Source organism: Peromyscus leucopus, chromosome 4 (genome assembly GCF_004664715.2).
Source record: "Peromyscus leucopus breed LL Stock chromosome 4, UCI_PerLeu_2.1, whole genome shotgun sequence".
NCBI classification, from domain to species: Eukaryota; Metazoa; Chordata; class Mammalia; order Rodentia; family Cricetidae; genus Peromyscus; species Peromyscus leucopus.
The window spans coordinates 128,971,457-128,988,850 of NC_051066.1; the positions used below are offsets into that span (position 1 = coordinate 128,971,457).

The 17,394-nt window shown below is 48.3% G+C and overlaps 1 protein-coding gene across 3 annotated transcripts in view; it reads left to right on the plus strand.

Moving 5' to 3' along the window:
* Tm9sf4 (transmembrane 9 superfamily member 4) overlaps window positions 1–16,607 on the plus strand; it is a 47,289-nt gene extending 30,682 nt beyond the window's left edge. For all 3 annotated transcript variants that reach the window (XM_028887430.2, XM_028887428.2, XM_028887431.2), the window contains 9 exons: window positions 2,141–2,273; window positions 3,132–3,213; window positions 3,311–3,386; window positions 5,317–5,400; window positions 7,694–7,869; window positions 8,463–8,526; window positions 10,388–10,507; window positions 11,293–11,382; window positions 14,726–16,607. In XM_028887430.2, coding sequence (XP_028743263.1) covers window positions 2,141–2,273; window positions 3,132–3,213; window positions 3,311–3,386; window positions 5,317–5,400; window positions 7,694–7,869; window positions 8,463–8,526; window positions 10,388–10,507; window positions 11,293–11,382; window positions 14,726–14,875 — 975 coding nt within the window. In that variant the 3' untranslated portion in view covers window positions 14,876–16,607. The remainder of the gene's footprint in view (window positions 1–2,140; window positions 2,274–3,131; window positions 3,214–3,310; window positions 3,387–5,316; window positions 5,401–7,693; window positions 7,870–8,462; window positions 8,527–10,387; window positions 10,508–11,292; window positions 11,383–14,725) is intronic.
* The last annotated feature ends 787 nt before the right edge of the window (window positions 16,608–17,394 follow it).

The following is a 17,394-nucleotide window of genomic DNA, read 5'->3' on the forward strand; positions in this document are numbered from 1 at the left end:
TTAATTTGTCATTTTAAAATTTTAAAGTAGAGTTTTTGAGATGGCACATCATGGTCAAGGTGCTTGCCACCCAGCCAGACAACCTGAGTTTGAGCCCTAGAACACACATGGTGGAAGCAGAGAACCAGCTCCCACAAATTGTCCTCTGACACGTTGTTATGCATACATGTTCCCCACACACACTTCAATAAATAAATACAACGTTTTTTTATTCAAAACTAGAACCAGGCATAATATTATGTACCTGTGATCCTAGCACTCAGTAGACTGAGGCAGGAGAATCTCTAATTTGAGATGACTTGGCTCCTTAACAAGACCCTGTATTAAAAACAGCAAGGCCCAGCATGGTCATTCATGCCTGTTTCTTGGGAGTCAGAGGCAGATGGAGCTGTATGAGTTCAAGGTCAGCCTGATCTATATAGTGAGTTCAAGTCAACAAGTATCCAAAAAAAGAAAAAAAAAAAACACCATCAACACGACCAACAATAAAAAATAAAAAATCCTAAATTTCTTATGTTCTGAACATTTCTTAGGTATTTACAGACAAGAAATTACACATAGACAATGTGTATGATAATGACATGATGCTTCAATATTTGTTGTTGAGATTAGTATTGGTGGTGTTATTATTACAGACGTGAGCCAACACGTCTTGTTTGAAATTTTTTTTTATACTTCAGAAATAGCGCCCCCCCCCCCCCCCCCCCCCCGAAAAAAAAAAACAATTCAGATTCAAACTGTCATAAGAGTGGTCTTGGGACAGGTCAATAGCACAGACTTTCTTTTCTTTTCTTTTCTTTTTTTGAGACAGAGTCTCACTGTGTTACCTGGGCTCTTTCAAACTGGAGATCCTTCTACCTCAGCCTCTTAATGCTGGAGCACAGGCATACACCACCACATAAGCCGCCGCCTTCTTTCTTTCTCTTCTGTGCAGTGCTGACTGCGGGCTGGGGAGGTGGGTTAGTGGGTGATGTGCTGGCTTTGCCACACAAGCAGGAGGGCCTGAGTTTGGACTCCCAGTACCCACGTAAAGCTAGGGGTGGCAGCATGCATCTGTAACCCTGCTGAAGGACCAGACAGACGGACCCCAAGTCCAGAGACTGTGTCTCAAAAAATAAGGTGGAGAGCAATTGAAGAAGATGCCCAAGGTTGACCTCTGACCTCACATGTACATACACAGGAACATATACACCCGAACAAAATCGTTAGCAGAATTGATATGAGAGCCCATGGTGGTACACACCTTTAATCCCAGCTCTCAGGAGTCAGAGGCAGACAGATCTTTGAGTTCCAGGACAGCCTGGTCTACAGAGTTAGTTCCATACACAAGTGAGACCCTGTCTCCAAAAAACAAAAAGAAAAAAATTAATATGGAGAAATGTTCAAAATCATATATCACTTGAAAATAACAAAGTACGTGGTATGACCCTCTATTTATTATTTAAAAACTATTCATGTGTGTACATGAATAAACATAGATAAAAGAAACAAGACTAAAGAAAACAATGGTATCATTTTATGTTAATGTGTAAACATTACTTACATATATAGGTTATTTTATTGTTTAGATCTTTCTACCATATAGAAAAGTATGCGTCTGTGTGAACACATAGGTTGGGAAACAGTCTCTTGTCACATTGCCCAGACTGACCTTGAACTCTTCAATCCTTCTGCCTTACCCTCCCAAGTGCTAAGACTGCAGGTGTATACCACTGCACTTGGCCTTTTCTGTGTTTTTAATTTTTTTATATACTAAACATTTTCTGTTTCTTTAAATTCATTTGAATTTCATGACATATACTACTTTTTATACAAGTAAATGCATCTTTTATTGATAATCAGAAAAAGTAAATTTCTTCAGACTCTCACAACTCAAGACTATTAAGTTAACATTTTAGTTAACTTAACAATGCTGGTATTTGCATTGTTTCCCATTCTCTTGTTTTGTGGAATTAGGGAACTTTTTTCCTGCAGCTTCAAGCATCCTGTTCTTGGCCTCCTTTCCCCATGTAGCATTCCTCTGAGAAGCCTGTGGCAGAATGGTGCTGGTTTGATGGAGCAGCCTGGGTCTATGGGGGTGTTCCCTGCAGGAGCCTCCCTGTCCACACAAACCTACCTCGCTCTCTGCCCTTTGCTGCAGGAAGACACTATGGAGGAGTCTGGGTGGAAGCTTGTGCATGGTGATGTCTTCAGGCCACCCCAGTACCCCATGATCCTCAGCTCTCTGCTGGGCTCAGGCATTCAGCTCTTCTGCATGATCCTCATCGTGATCTGTGAGTGGGCCACGTAGACGGGGTATGGGGATCAGAGGAACGTGGCCTGATCTGGAGGCATAGCCACTGTAGGCTTATCTCCCAGGAGCAGGCTTTCTGGACAGCAGCCCCAAGCCCTGGCAGTGGTGATTCTCCTCCCTGTTTTTCAGCTCTGTTCACATAAGAGCCATCCTGAGAACTTGGTCAGGGAAGCAAGCGCACATCAGTACTAAGAGGCTAACTTCAGTCTGTCCTTAGAGTAAGCAGCTAGCCCAAACTCAGGTCCCTCCCTCTCCCCTCTTTTTTCCCTTCAAGGCTGGGTCTTACATGTAGCCCAGGCTAAGATGAACTCTCCCTTTTTCTGCCTGTGCCACCGTACAGCAGGACTTTTCTCATTAATATAGAAACCCCTTACTAATTAATCTCTCATACTTACAGACAGGTCTGGAGTCAGTCTGCCTAAGTGTGTACCTCACCCTCATGCCTTTAAACTTTGTGACCAGATAGCCGCTTAGTCTTGTTGGGCTTCAGTTTCTTTGTCTAAAACATGGAGAGACTAACTTCCGTCTTTCATAGTCAAGTTACATTCCGCTTGTAGGCATTCAGAATGCTCTCGGCCCATTATGTGGTTCATTCCAAGGACTCTTAGGACTAGAAGCTGTGGTTAGATTCAGACAGCCAAGGCCTAGCAGCTGCTCCAGCCCCAAGCCCAGCTATAACCCAGTCTTTTTCTGAAGAGAACCGTGCTCTTACAAAGGCCAAGGAGGAAGGGGGTCTCTTCTAGCCCCATTTGTCTAGCGTCCTGTGAGTCTGCCCATCAGAAGCTTCAGGCCAGATAGACACCCTGATCCTGACTTTGCCCTCTGCTTCCCTCTGCAGTTGTGGCCATGCTTGGGATGCTGTCGCCCTCCAGCCGGGGAGCTCTCATGACCACTGCCTGCTTCCTCTTCATGTTCATGGGGTAAGTGTATGGGAGGCTGTTCCCAGGGCCTGGCACAAGCCTGCTTCACACCATTTACAAGACCCCTCATTGTGGTTTCTGCCTTTTCCCACAACAGGGTATTTGGTGGGTTTTCAGCTGGCCGTCTCTACCGAACTCTAAAAGGCCATCGGTGGAAGAAAGGAGCATTCTGTGTAAGTGTCCTCCCCCTCCCCCTCCTCCTCCTCCTCCCAGCGTTTGGTAGGGCCTGAGACACTCTCCCTACACTGCTCAGGAGCATAGGCAGGCCCCAGTGGAGATTTTTTAGGCTAGGGCCCACAGTCAACAGTTCTAGAAGGCTCTCTTAAGCTTATAAAAGGGTTTCTCAGAGCTGCAGATGCTTCGTCCATAAAATGCTAAGGGGATTGAACTTGGGTGACTTTTAGCTTGCATTGTCCAGTGGCTCAAGCAAGAGAATAGCGGATTCAGAGCCATCAGCAACATCGCAGGAGGATGCCATGCCCAGCAGACTAGAAAGAATTGCCTGCCAGAGAACAAGGCCAGGCTTGGGTAACAGCTAGCCAGCATGCCAACCACCAGAGTGAAGAGACATCTTGGAGGTAGAAAAGTCCATAGAAATGGGGTAGTGCAGGGCTGTGGTTCTCCCAGGAACTTTCGTCCTCTTTCTGCGCCTGATATCAGACCTGGTGTCCAGACTATAAGTTTCAGCCAGAAAGGAAGATGAGGAATTCTCTGCTACACCGCAGAATGAAAAAGAACAAAAAGGAAAAGACATCTTGACGTTGGAACTGGGCCTTGAAGATTTTAAGTAGCACCCAAGATTCTTGAATTGCCAAGATCCTAGTCTTGACTTGGCTCTTCTTGACAGATAATCACGAACAGCCTCTGAGCCTCTGCTTCCCATCTCCGGTGGCATGGTTGCATCTCCTTTGCAGCATATAGCCCTGGTACACTCATACCACAAGGTGTTGATGACCCACATGAAGGCCCAGGGACAAGAATCTGCAGGAGCAGTGACTAGCTGTTGGGTGGGGACAACCCTGAGCCAGAGAGGAATTAGTGCAGTTTGAGTGCTGGTTGCTCAAGATAAGGGGGCCTTGGTCATTGTGCTTGGTGATCCACCTGGATGCCTAGATCCTGGTGTGGAAGAATGAGACTCAGTGTAAGCCTGTGGCTTTGGTGCTCGGTGCCTGGCTTCTAGCCCATGACTGACGAGATTACATTGCAGGATATCAAGAGTGGCTTTGGAGGCAGGCTGTCTAGATTCCCACCTCTGCTCACCATTGATAAACTGTGGAGTGGAGGGATACCCTCATCTTTTAACAGAGTCTTTTCTAAACCCGTAGTGAGGGTCAAGTGAGAGGATACAAGTGGAGCCCACAGTTGCCATCCTTAAGATGCCATTAAAACTGAACTGTTATTTTAAGCAGAGCCTAGACATATATATTTTCTAATAGTGTTATATTAATTTATTTATGATGAAAATACTTAATTGAGTAGCTACTGTGTTGTGTGATGAGAATACAGCAGAGGACAGGATTTGGAGTGATTGGGGAGACAGACATTGATCAGGCAACAAAGCTGCATGCAGGTGCTCCTTTGTCTCTGAGGTTCCATCTCAGTCGATGGTGTCCTGAGATGAATGTGCATCTAACACACCAAATGCAGTGTGGTTGCTACTGAATGCCTTAGACTGTCAGTCCATCACCAATTCAAAAGATCCTAAGCAGAACCTTACTAAGTTGGGTACCATCTGTAATTAGAAAGTGGGGTGAGGCCGGGCGGTGGTGGCGCACACCTTTAATCCCAGCACTCAGGAGGCAGAGCCAGGCAGATCTCTGTGAGTTCGAGGCCAGCCTGGTCTACAAAGCAAGTTCTGGGAAAGGCGCAAAGCTACACAGAGAAACCCTGTCTCGAGAAAAAAAAGAAAGAAAGAAAAAAAAGAAAGAAAGAAAGTGGGATGAGGACAAGGACAAGGTAGTTTCAGGGTTCTACAAAGTGTCTCATAGAGCAGGACCTGCTTGAGCTGAACCCAAAGGACCAGATGGCATGAAGCCTCTGGTCTTCTGGTCTGTGAATCCCCCAGAGACCAAGAAGGAGCCAACCTGTCCTTCTTGCTCACAGACGGCGACACTGTATCCCGGTGTGGTGTTCGGCATTTGCTTTGTGTTGAATTGCTTCATCTGGGGAAAGCACTCGTCAGGAGCAGTAAGTGCCTTCCCCCAGTGTCCCGCCCCTCTCCTTGCTCAGCCCTACTCCCTAAGGTCACTTCCTGTTGTTCCCTTCTTCCCTTCCCTTTTCTGAGTCCCCGGAGTTCTGTTCCCAGCTGTAGGGGTGGAGGGTTGGCTGGGGTTTCCCCAGCATTGCCCGTCTGTCATCTGCCAGTGCCCTGGCCCTGGCCCTGGCCCTGGCCCTGGCCCTGGCCTTTCTGCAGGCTTTGAAACAGCTGGCCAGAGCTCACTTCTCTAAAGGGAGGTTTCCACACTCCAGGGGCCAGTTGGGGAATTCCCCATGTCTCAACCAAGTGAGAGCTGCTTGGTGTGAGTAGATAAGGTCAGAGGGTTCACCTCCGCTCCTGTCAGCACACTCCAGAGTGGAGTACCCATTAGCCCCAGGCTGTGCTGTTGCCAGCAGCTTCTCGGACTCTGAATGGAATTCCAGGCTCTGTGGCTGAGGGCACGTGGGAGTGTGGGCCCTTTGGTCCATTCTCAGGACTGCAGGAGAAGTGGACAGGTGTTTGCCACCTCGCTTAGTGTGCTGAGAGTACGCATCTGCTAAGGGCTCTGGATAGGGTTGGAGTGCAGACTGCTTCTTCGTCCCAGCAGCTTCGGAAGCCTCAGTATTCATGGTGGACTGTCTGGAGAGCACAGAACCCAGTGGAGCCACTCAGGCAAACACTGCAGAGGTCTTTGATAGATAGATGTTCTTTCAGTCTTTTTCCTTCAACAGGGATGTTTCAAATGAGATGGTGATTTAAAAATTATAACAGACAGATTATGCTGTTGTAATAAATGCTGTTCTAAACATGTAACATGCTCTCTTTTTTATTGATTTTTTAGGTTGGCATACAAAGTAATACATTCCACTATGGCATTTTACACATATGTATCACTATACTTTGTTCTCATTCATTCCCCTCACCCACTGCCCTTCTCCTTATCCCCTCCCCCTCTGGCTGGTCCCCTTCCTTCCCCCACTAACTCCCAACTTCTGCTTTCTTATCACATGTATTCCATTACCCTACTTCCCCCTCCTTGAAGATCTCTTCCTTCCGTCTAATGATCTCCTTTCTAGTTTCACAAGTTACACATACACATATATACCCACGAAATTTCAAGTCTAGGTCCTACGTGTAAGAGAAAACACTCAGTATCTGTCTTTTGGAGTCTGGCTTATTTTAACATAATGGTTTCTAATTCCATCCATTGCCTGCAAATTGTCATTATTTCATTCTCTTTATCTTCTGTACAGTTCCATTTCCTGGCTATTGTGACTAGTGCAGCAGTAAATGGATGTGCAAGTACTCTGTGGTGTTAGACTTAGAATCCTTTATGTGTATACCCAAGTGGTATAGCTGGGCCACATTGTAGTTCTATTTTTACTTTATACTGATTTCTAGAGTGGCTGCACAGGCTTACAGTCTCATCTCAATATGGGAATGTAAACACTTCTTTTTGTACAAGTCTTAGAGAAAATGACTATACAGATGGTGAGGAAGGGGAGAAACTCATTCAACTCCCAGACCCATCCAAGGAAGTACTGTGAACTTTTTATTGTAGGGGCATTGAATGTGGGGCCATAGGATGTAGTAGCTCAGGAAATAGAGTGCTTGCCTAGCATGCTTGAAACTCTGAGTGCCATCCCCAGCACTTCATGAACTCACCGTGGTAGTGCATGCCTTCTAATCCCAGCACCCAGGAGGTGGAGACAGAGGATCAGAAATTCAAGGTCATCCTTGGCTACATAGTGGGTTCAAGGCCAACCTAGGATACATGAGGCCCTGTCTAAAAAATGAATTTTATTAAAATGGAATCCTTTTATAACTCCAGGCCTATGCCCTGCTTTTCCCCAGTTGGAAGAATTTGTGGTGTTTCATTTTAACCAAACTGGAGCAGTTTTGCCTTTTCCCTTGTTCTCTTCACTCAGCAGACCTCATGTTGTGTCCTTTCTTTCTGGCTCTTCACGGCTCCTTGGAGTTCTCAGTTCCCACTTCCCTGGATGACGAGCTCCTGGGGTGCTGAGGTTCCATCTTCACTGGAAGCTCACATGGCCCCGGCTACACTCTGCTCTCCCACAGGAAATTCTTGGCCTTGAGATTCAGGCCAGGAGCCCTGGGGCGGAAAGGTCTGCTGGACCTTCCCCACCACAGTGGCCCTGCTGCGCATGCGGCTTCTCCTTCCCTGGAGCCCAGAGCTGCCCACCCCCCCTCACCACCACCGCTTGCATGGCTTCTATGCTAGGTACCAGGGCCTCTGGGGGCCTCACAGCACTGTGTCCACAGGTACCATTTCCCACCATGGTGGCTTTGCTGTGTATGTGGTTTGGGATCTCCTTGCCCCTCGTCTACTTGGGCTACTACTTCGGCTTCCGCAAGCAGCCGTATGACAACCCTGTGCGAACAAACCAGATTCCCCGACAGATCCCTGAACAACGGTGGTACATGAATCGATTTGTGGGGTGAGTTTTGGCAGAGGTGAACCGGGGACTTCCAGGGTGGGCAAGGCCTAGTCCTCTCCTAAGACATCTCCTTAGGAGAGCATAAAGAGGCTACCTTCCCAGAAGGGTGCTGAGATCACCCTGTACCAGCAGCAAGTGCATTAGTGTTGGATGGCCTGCAAGCTTACTTTCATGCCACAGTGAAGGCGAGCGCTACCGACTTGATGTAGCACTAGAAACTAGTAACTGCTTGATGTAGTACCTAGAAACTAGGTCAGGGAAGCAGAGGTAGAAAAGCTGAGGATAAAACTCAGTGGCAGAATACTTACTTACCTAAGTTACATACTACCCTAGGTTCAATCCCCAATATCCCCAAACCAAAAGGCCACATGGAATAATTGTATTTAAAAGAAATAAAAAAGATGACCACCTGAACCTTGGGCAGGTCACCCACCATTCTACCTGAGTTCCCACCTATGAACTGAAGAGCGTTTTGTGCCCCTGCTCTTTTCTCAAGAAGAAATACTGGTGTCACAACATGACAAAGCCTTAGAACTGCCGCCATGTAGGCATTCTCTGTACTGTGCACTGTTAACATTCCTTCTCTGTTGCAGCATCCTCATGGCTGGGATCCTGCCCTTCGGTGCCATGTTCATCGAGCTGTTCTTCATCTTCAGTGTGAGTACTGCTGGCTTCCCGCCTCTCTACGTGCAGCCCTCGCCACAGGAGCCTGACCTCTTGCCCTCACTTAGCCACTCTGCTTCCTGCTCTTTGTGAAGTTGCAGGAGCCCCCTTCTTCACCCTTAAAGTTGATAATGGTCCTGACTGTCAGGACAGTTGTGAGAGGTAATGGAGACATGCCGTGCATGAGGGGCTGATGCATGGAAAAGGCTCAGCACATGGAAGCTGCTTCAGTGATGCAGTCATTTGCAACGCTGATTGATAGCACTGTTGCATCTGCTTCCATTCCTGAGTCCTTCACCCTCTTCACCTGCCAATCTCTTACCCAAAACTTCAGGCAAGCAGACAGAAGGATCCCCAACTGTCAGGATCATTGTGAGACTGGAACAAATGGAAACAGGCTCAGCATTCAGAAAATGCTACCACCATGATGGTGAGCACTCCTGCCTAGAAGTGCCAACATGAAAGCTAGCAGGAGGGTTCCAGGGCACGTGTGCAGCTGACGCAGCTGTCCAGCCCAGTGGTGCCCGTCCTGTCAGTGCTCTGTAGGCCTCTGCTGTTCCACAAGAGTAGTCCTTCCCTCCCTACCTAGGATAACCACAGCTGTTTGCGGCTCTGTCCCCAGAGTAGGTTCCGTGGGCTCTCCTGGTGTCTTGGGACCCTGAACCAGTCACCAGAGCTTTGACTTCCTCAGCTATAAAAGGCCAGGCTGGGGCTGCAGAGATGGCTCGGCACTTAAGTTCCTCACCGGCTGCTCTTCCAGAGAACCTGATTCCCAGCATCCACACAGGGGTACACAGTCATCTAGAAGTCTAGGTTCAGGGGATACAGTGCTCTCTTCTGGCCTCGGGGCACCAGGCATGCACGTGGTGCACAGACGTACATACAAGCAAAGCATTCATACCTACAAAACAATGCTTAAACTGTTTTTTAAGAAAGGCAAGGACCAGGTGTGGTGGTGCACACCTTTAATCCCAGCGTTTGGGAGGCAGAGGCAGGCAGATCTCTGGTCAGCTTGGTCTACATAGAGAAACCCTGTCTTGAAAAAAAAGAAGAAAAGCCAAGGTTAGGAGTAGTTGGCCAACACAGAACAAACTCAATGCTATTTTTGTAGAATCTTGGTTTCGTTTTGCTTTGTTTTGTTTGAGCCTTTTTTTTTTCTTAATTGGTTTATTTTGATTTTCGTTGCAGGGGTTGGGGGGTGTTTCTTGTTTTTTTGTTTGTTGGTTGGTTGGTTTTGGTTATTGTTGTTGATGTTTTTGTTTTGTCTTTTTGTTGGTTTGCGGGGGGTGGGGGGGGGGGTTGGTTTGGTTTGGTTTGGTTTTTCAAGACAGGTTTCTCTATGTAGCCCTGGCTGACCTGAAACTCACTCTGTAGACCAGGCTGGCCTTGAACTCAGAGATCCACCTGCCTCTGCCTCCTGAGGGCTGAGATTAAAAGCATACTCCACCACTGCCCAGCTGTTTTGTCTTTTTTTAAAAGAGAGACAAAAAGAACATAAAAAATTAGGTGGGGAACATCCAAGAGGAATTGAGAGAGAAGGAAAACATCAAAATATATTGTATGAAAAAAATTTTTTCACTAAAAAGATTTTTTTCAAAAAAGGCCAAGGTTACACAGGTCTGTGTGTGGTGATAAAGCATGCACCTGGTGTGGGGTGCACTGTGCCTCAGTGGTAGCAGTGCTGTATAATTTTGATTGGGGTAGTAATTATCTTCAATGCCGTCAGCTTTAGTCTGGAGTCCACCCAAACATTAGTCACCTGCGCCACCAGCCCTCCCTAGAGGAGCCCTGTTGGAGGTGTTCTGGGGAAGTGGCTGCTGAGCACAGGCCATTGAGGCCATCTCTGTGCCCACAGGCAATCTGGGAGAACCAGTTCTATTACCTCTTCGGTTTCCTGTTCCTCGTTTTCATCATCCTGGTGGTGTCCTGTTCACAGATCAGCATCGTCATGGTGTACTTCCAACTGTGTGCAGAGGTGAGGGGTAGACCAGTAGGCGGGGGTGGGATGGGACAGATCCAACACTGACCATCCCCATGGGACTGCAGAGGGTGGATATACCATGTGAGTACCTCCTTGGGCTATCTTGCTCCCCTGCCCAAACCATTTTCCTCTACACTGGAATTCATGATGCCCACCTCTCTGCATGGCTGTGATTTGTCGGCATCACATCCTCTCCAGTTAGGTGCAGATTGTTGACCTGTCTTCCCTGTGTGCAGAAGGGTAGGCCAGCCCAGAGCCACTACCAGCCTGGACTGAAAGCCAGGTCTTCCACTAAGAGACTAGTATGGGAGTCACCACTACTGACTGACTGACCCTTACCCATAAGAAACATTTGCTCAAGCAAAGTTACATGTTATTGTTTTTTTTTCTATTGATCTTTTAAAAAGTTAAGATATAATTTATAAGCAGTAAAATTATCCATTTTAGTTTGTAATTCTGTGGTTTTTAGAAATTAGTCCAGATATGGGACTTCATCATAATCAAAGTTCCAAATGTGACTTTTTTCTTTTTCTGAGACAGGGTTTCTCTGTGTAGCCCTGGCTGTCCTGGAACTCACTCTGTAGACCAGGCTGGCCTTGAACTCAGAAGGTCCACCTGCCTCTGCCTCCTAAGTACTGGGATTAAAGGTGTGAGCCACCACCACCCTGCCAAATGTGACTCTTCTTACCCAGAGTCTTGAGCCCCTCTGTTGACCATGAGATTTGTGGGAAGATACCCTGGAGCCTACGGTGGTGACTCTTCCTCTCTTTGCTCCTTAGGATTACCGCTGGTGGTGGAGGAATTTCCTCGTCTCAGGGGGGTCTGCATTCTACGTCCTGGTCTATGCCATCTTTTATTTTGTTAACAAGGTACCACCCTCCTTAAGATCCCCCTTAACCTTCTCTGGGGCAGGATGGTTGTGGGGGAGGAGGCTGTTGGAAGGAAGCCAAGTGTCTGGATTGTGCTTTCATACCCAAAGTGGAAGTGACCTGAGCCATTTAGAGCTGTCTGGTGTGTTTGGGAAACAAGCCTTCAATCTGAACAACAGTGAGAGTGCTGTGTGCAGAAACCTGTGTGATACTTGGAACATAAAGGCAATACGACCTTAGCACTGAGAGGCTGAGTCTGGAGGGGTTGAAGTTTATACATGCCAGCCTGAGGTATGTATGTAGCAAGACCATTTCTGCTGTGACCCATGTGGCTTGAGTCCTGGAACCCTGGCTAGGGTGGTGAGGGAATGAAGAAAGGACAGACACAAGTACTGGAAAGCCAGGAACAGGTGGGGTCTACTTCACTGTCAACCTGGATCTCAGTGCATTTGTTATGGCTGCAGCACAGGGGACGGGTTGGCTAGTCTTGGTAGGAGGTCTGTGTAGGCAAGCAGTCTAAGGTTGGAGGAGGAGGCTGCATGCAGTTGCTAGTCTTTGCACACACTGATGAAGCATTCAGAAACACTCAGACTCGTGGGGAAAGCTTTGCCATTCCTCTTGAGCCCGGTGTTGGAGTCCTTGGCATGGCTGTGCCCATGTCAACGTGCACATTCACTCAGGACTTCACTCACTCGGGGCTTCCACCACTCCCTCTACGCCTCAGAGGCAGAGAGTCACCTGCAGTGCTTCTCCTCGGAAGTCAGGCTGACAATACAAGTTTACCTCAAGACCTAGGGGAAAAGGACAACGTCGTGAAAGTAAAAGCAGTTGAAAGCAATGAATAGAGATAAAAACCAGTCTGGGGAAATGGCTCAGTCCATAAGGTGTTTCTGTGTGAGCGAGAAGACCTGAGTTTGATACCCCAGAACCCACATAAAAGACTGAGAACAGCAGCGTGCATCTGTAGACACATTGCTGAGGAAGTGGAGACAGGTTGCCTGGAGCTTGTGGGCAGCCAACCCAGTCTGGTGAGTTCCAGGTTTTGAGAGGCCCTATCTGAGAAATAAAGTGGAAATTGACTGAGGAACACGCCCAGTGTTGACTTCTGGCCTCACACCCCTGTGCACACACAAATACATACACAGAAAGACCAAGGTAGACTGTTTACATACCCATTAGAAACCACATCAGCCCTCATGTGTCTGTAGCCTCCTCCTCTTCACTCAAGTACTCTTTGCCTCTGCCTGGTGAAGAGAGAATGAACCAGCACTAGGCTTGTGTCTTGGAGGCCTGCTTGCTGCATGAGTTCACACAGGTTAAGCGTGGGCTGGTAATCAACAGGAGTCTGGCTTAGCAACTAGGGAAAACCAGATAGGCCAGTTAGAGGGGTTTAGGGAGGATTTTTTTGGGTTCCTCACCTCCAACACTGAAGGTTTGATTTTGCATGCTTTACTTAGGGTCTCTAGAGCCCAAGGGCAAACAATCCTCTGCCTGCAGCCAGGTCGTATTTGCAAAGTAAGAGCTGCAGGTCGAGTGGGTGAATTCGGAATGTCCAAGTCTCCCCAGAGTACAGGTTGTGGAGAGGACTTCCCAGATCATCTAATGCAGTGCTCCTTGGTGCTGCTTCTGCAGTCCCAACAGAGGCTCACATCTGCCTCAGAGGTCAACAGACTAGCTCACAGGCCTGGGGTCTGCTCTTGGAAGAACATTTTATTGGAACACAGCGATGTACATTCATTCACGTGTCTTCTGGCTGCTTTCACACCGCAGTGACAGTTGGGTGGTTGTAAAGCACATGAACTAGAAAACTGAGGCAGGAGTAAAAACGCTCTCTGGCCCTTCAGACAAGGTTTGCTGACCCTGCTGAAGCCCTCCAGTAACAGAAGCTCTTCCTCCAGACACCCCCATTCTCTAACTGGATAGCCCCTGTCATGGTGACGGGCTCGGGTCACACCTCAGCCTGTCCCTGTGTGCCTTGTATCTTGACTTTATTCCTGGGCTGGTCCCATCTCAATGGCCTGTTTAAGTCCAGACCTTTGTGACTGTCAGGTAACCGAAACCTAATTGAAACTGACTCACGCAAAAAGAATCCTTGGGCTGATGTCGCTGCACAGTTTAGGAAGTTGTTAGGTCTCAACTTGGGACCCTGTCAGTCCTTCCTTCTTGCTCATTCCCTTCCTGGTTTGACCACTGTCCTGCTCCTTTCTTCTCCTACCTCCTTCACCCTATCTGCAGGCAGGCGCACGCGCACACACACACACACACACACACACACACACACACACACACACACACACACACACCCTAAGAGACGGCAGGGACTTTTGAGGGGAGCCTATAAATATGACCTTCCCCCTTTAGGCTTAGATGATCTCAGACAGGGACCTATATTATTTTATTTCTTTGATTTTATTTTTCTTTATTGTTTTCTTCTGGGCTTGTCACATTTTGTGACTGTGTATCTGCCCATGAGCCCTAGAACAGACCCCGTCAGGGCCTGGTGCACTGGCCACATACTAAGGTTCCAGATGGGCTGTATTCTCTTCTACCAGCAGACGTCACACCACCAATCCCTTTAACCTCTACCTTAGTCACAAAAGAGGCCATTGTACTCCAAGATAAAAAGCATTGTGAGCTATTTGAGATACGCCAAGCATTCTCAGGGTCACGGGAGTTTATGTAGACTGAGGCAGACTTATGATGGCTCCATAGTCCTGGAAGAAGTGAACACCTCTACACACCTCCCCGCTCTAGACTCTGATGTTGCTCCAGCTGTTCAGGAATATTGTGGTGCTGCTTTGGGACAGTGGACCAGGAAGCGGGGCAGCTGTGTCCATTCCTACCTATAGAGTTCTCCCCCTGACCCCCAAGGTCACTAGGCCCAAGGCAGTACTCTAGCCCTAGTACAGTTGGAAGTTAGTCTTTACTGTGAGCCTTTTTACCTTGCCAAGTGTCAGTTTCATAAAAGTCGGGCAAGGGGATGTGGGTGTATATCTTAGTTATTTATCTACTGCTGCATGACCAAAAGCATCTTGGGAAGAAAAGGGTTTATTTGGCTTACACTTCCACATCATAGTCCCTTCACTGAAGGAAGTCAGGATAGGAACTCAAACAGGCCGAGAACCCTGAAGCAGGAGCTGATGCAGAGGCCACGGAGGGGTACCCTACAGCTGGGTTTTATGGAGGCATTTTCTCAGTTAAGGTTCCCCTTTTCAGATGACTATAGCTTGTGTCAAGTTGACATAAAACTAGCGAGCACAGGGTGGGTGTCACAGTTTGTCATAGCTGATAGCTGCCTGGCATTAAACATCCATCCCTCTTTTCTCTGCCATCACCGCCCCAGCTGGACATTGTCGAGTTCATCCCTTCGCTCCTCTACTTCGGCTACACCGCCCTCATGGTCCTGTCCTTCTGGCTGCTCACAGGGACCATCGGCTTCTATGCAGCCTACATGTTTGTCCGCAAGATCTATGCTGCTGTCAAGATAGACTGAGTGGGTGGACCAACGCTAGGCCCACTCCATCCTCGGACAGGAAGCCACCCTGCGTGGGGAACTGCAGGCACACAAATAAAATAACTCCTGCTCGTTTGGAATGTAACTCCTGGCACAGTGTTCCTAGATCCCCAGGCTGCATGGGGGGCAGGAGGGCCTGTAGATTCCCTTGCATTTCCTTCATCTTATTCCAGTCTGTAGGAGTTCTTCAGTGAGAGTCGCCTTCAGCAGGAGTCTTTTGACCTGTTAATTCAGGGTTTTTTTTTTTTTTTTTGGTTTGGGTTTTTGGGGGGTTTTTTTTGGTTGTTTTTTTTTTTTGTTTTTTTTTGTTTTTTTTTTTTTTAACAGATCCAGGATGGATAAATGTGGGGTTTTAGTCACTGTCCCATCAGCTCCTCAGAGCTATTGGCTCCCCGACCACTAACTGGAAGAGGGATCGCCAGGGCCTGCAGTGAGGGCTCCAAGCCTCTCAGTGCCATCCTCACCACTGATGCCACGACACAGCACAGCTCCAGCCCGGACAGTAGCCTCAGTGCCAACCAACCCCTGCCGGCCCCTCCTCCCATTCTCTTCCCCAGCCTGCCCTCTGCCGCCCAAAACAGGGCTTCCAGCCAGGCCTTTGGTCATCGTTTTGACCGGGAGCAAGCCCCGGCCTTGGTTACTACAAGGACATGTCCTGGTTCCCTAGGACAGCAGGATTTCCTTCATCAAAGCAGCCAGAGTTTGCTGGCCACCAAGGAAGAGATGAGACCTGCAGCGAACTGTTCTCGTGCCAAGAAGCCCTGGGTCAGGGCCAAGTGTTCCTGGAGCCAAGCACCCATGTGTGTGTCTGGGAAGAGGTGGCTAAGGCCACTAGGGTGCTCGCCCCTCAAGATTGTTCCCCAGTCCTTCCTTAGGGGGCACCACTCTTTCTAAAGGATGATGGTGGACCTCCTCTTCCCTCACTTTCAGGTCTGGAGTCCTCAGATCTCTTCCTTGAGGTGGCCAGGGAGAGACGATCTCTCCTCATGGCCCCTGGCCTCAACATTTATACTCAGTTCTTTTAGCCAGACCCATCCCCTCTTCCTCCCATGCAAGTTCTTTTGGGGATACCCAGAAAACTTCTCTGAGAGAAGGAAGATGGAAGGTAAGTTGGATCGCTCCTTTCCCAGTTTCTAGGAATAGGCAAGAAGCTAGTCTCCCCAAGTTGGAAGGAGGCTCACGTACCTGGCCTAGCTCCTCCACCCCACCCCAGCCCCTATGAACCTTGTGCAAGTCATAGACTTTGCTCTTAAGTAGCAAGAGACCAAACCCACCCTGGGTGTAGGGGTCAACAACAGCCACTCACCCTCGCTCCAGTCCTTTGGGACCCTGCTGGGAGACAAAGCTCAGGATGCTGCTTATGCTAGGAACACACCCTGCCCCTCACTGCCCCAGCCTCCTGGGGACCTGCCACCATCACCAGTCCAATCAGTGAACCTCTCAATCTTGCCTCACAGTGACTCCACAGCACCAAGCGGCATCCACCACGAATCAGGCTGGAGAAAAGGGAACCCAAAAAGTAGAAAGTGATTGGGAGTTACTTGTTCATTCAAATCTTGCATTTTCCCCCTAAGGTTCTCATTTGGGGGGTGGGTTTCAAACATTGTCAATTTTTCTGACTTTTTAAATCATCGTCATTATTTTTAATTAAAAAAATGCCTGTATGCCTTTTTCTGGTCCAATTGTAAATAAAAATGCCATTGTCCTGTTACATCTTGACTCATGCAAGAGTGTGGGGTTTGAAGTATGACCATTTCACCCAACGGATTGAGTAGCTGCTTTTGAAGTTGAGTCTCCCATCCAGGTTGTCTAGGATTCGGCTGTTTGCGCCTGCTGCTAGCCAGCCTCTTCGGCTCAGCCCCTCCATGTGGAATTGCAGGCATTTGCCCCTCTGAATAAGTGGAAAGTGGCAAACAAGTGTGGACTCCAGTAACGTTGAAACCTGGTTTGAATTCCCAACTTGCTTCATTCTGTGTCAGGTAGGATGCTTTCAAAGCAATAGAAATTTAGGCTCAAGCATCCCAGAACTTGGGAGGCAAGAGCTGGCTTTATTCTGATTTACAGTTAGAGGGGGTATATTCCATTGAGGCCAAGTCCCGGCAGCAGGAACCTGAGGTGGCTGATCACACCACGTCACAGTCAGGAAACAGCTTTGAGCACCAGTGGGTGCTCTACTCCCTTTCTCCTCCTCAGTTCAGCACAGTACCAAAGCCCATGAGATGGCGCTACACACAGAGTGAGTGGGTCTTCCTGCCTGACCTAATCTAGATAATCCTCCCATGTATCCGGGGGCCTGTCTCCAAGGTGAGTCTCAATCTTAGCAGGTTGATGACCATCACAGGCCTCCAAGGCATCCTCCAGTGGGAAGGCTTTTCAGATCTTCTCTTACTGTTAGATTTACTGGACTGTTGAGCACCCTCTTGGAGGTACCAGGCACTGTGCACAGGATAGTCAGCTACTGCCAAGTCAGCTTCCTGGCTGGCCGTACTGATGCCATG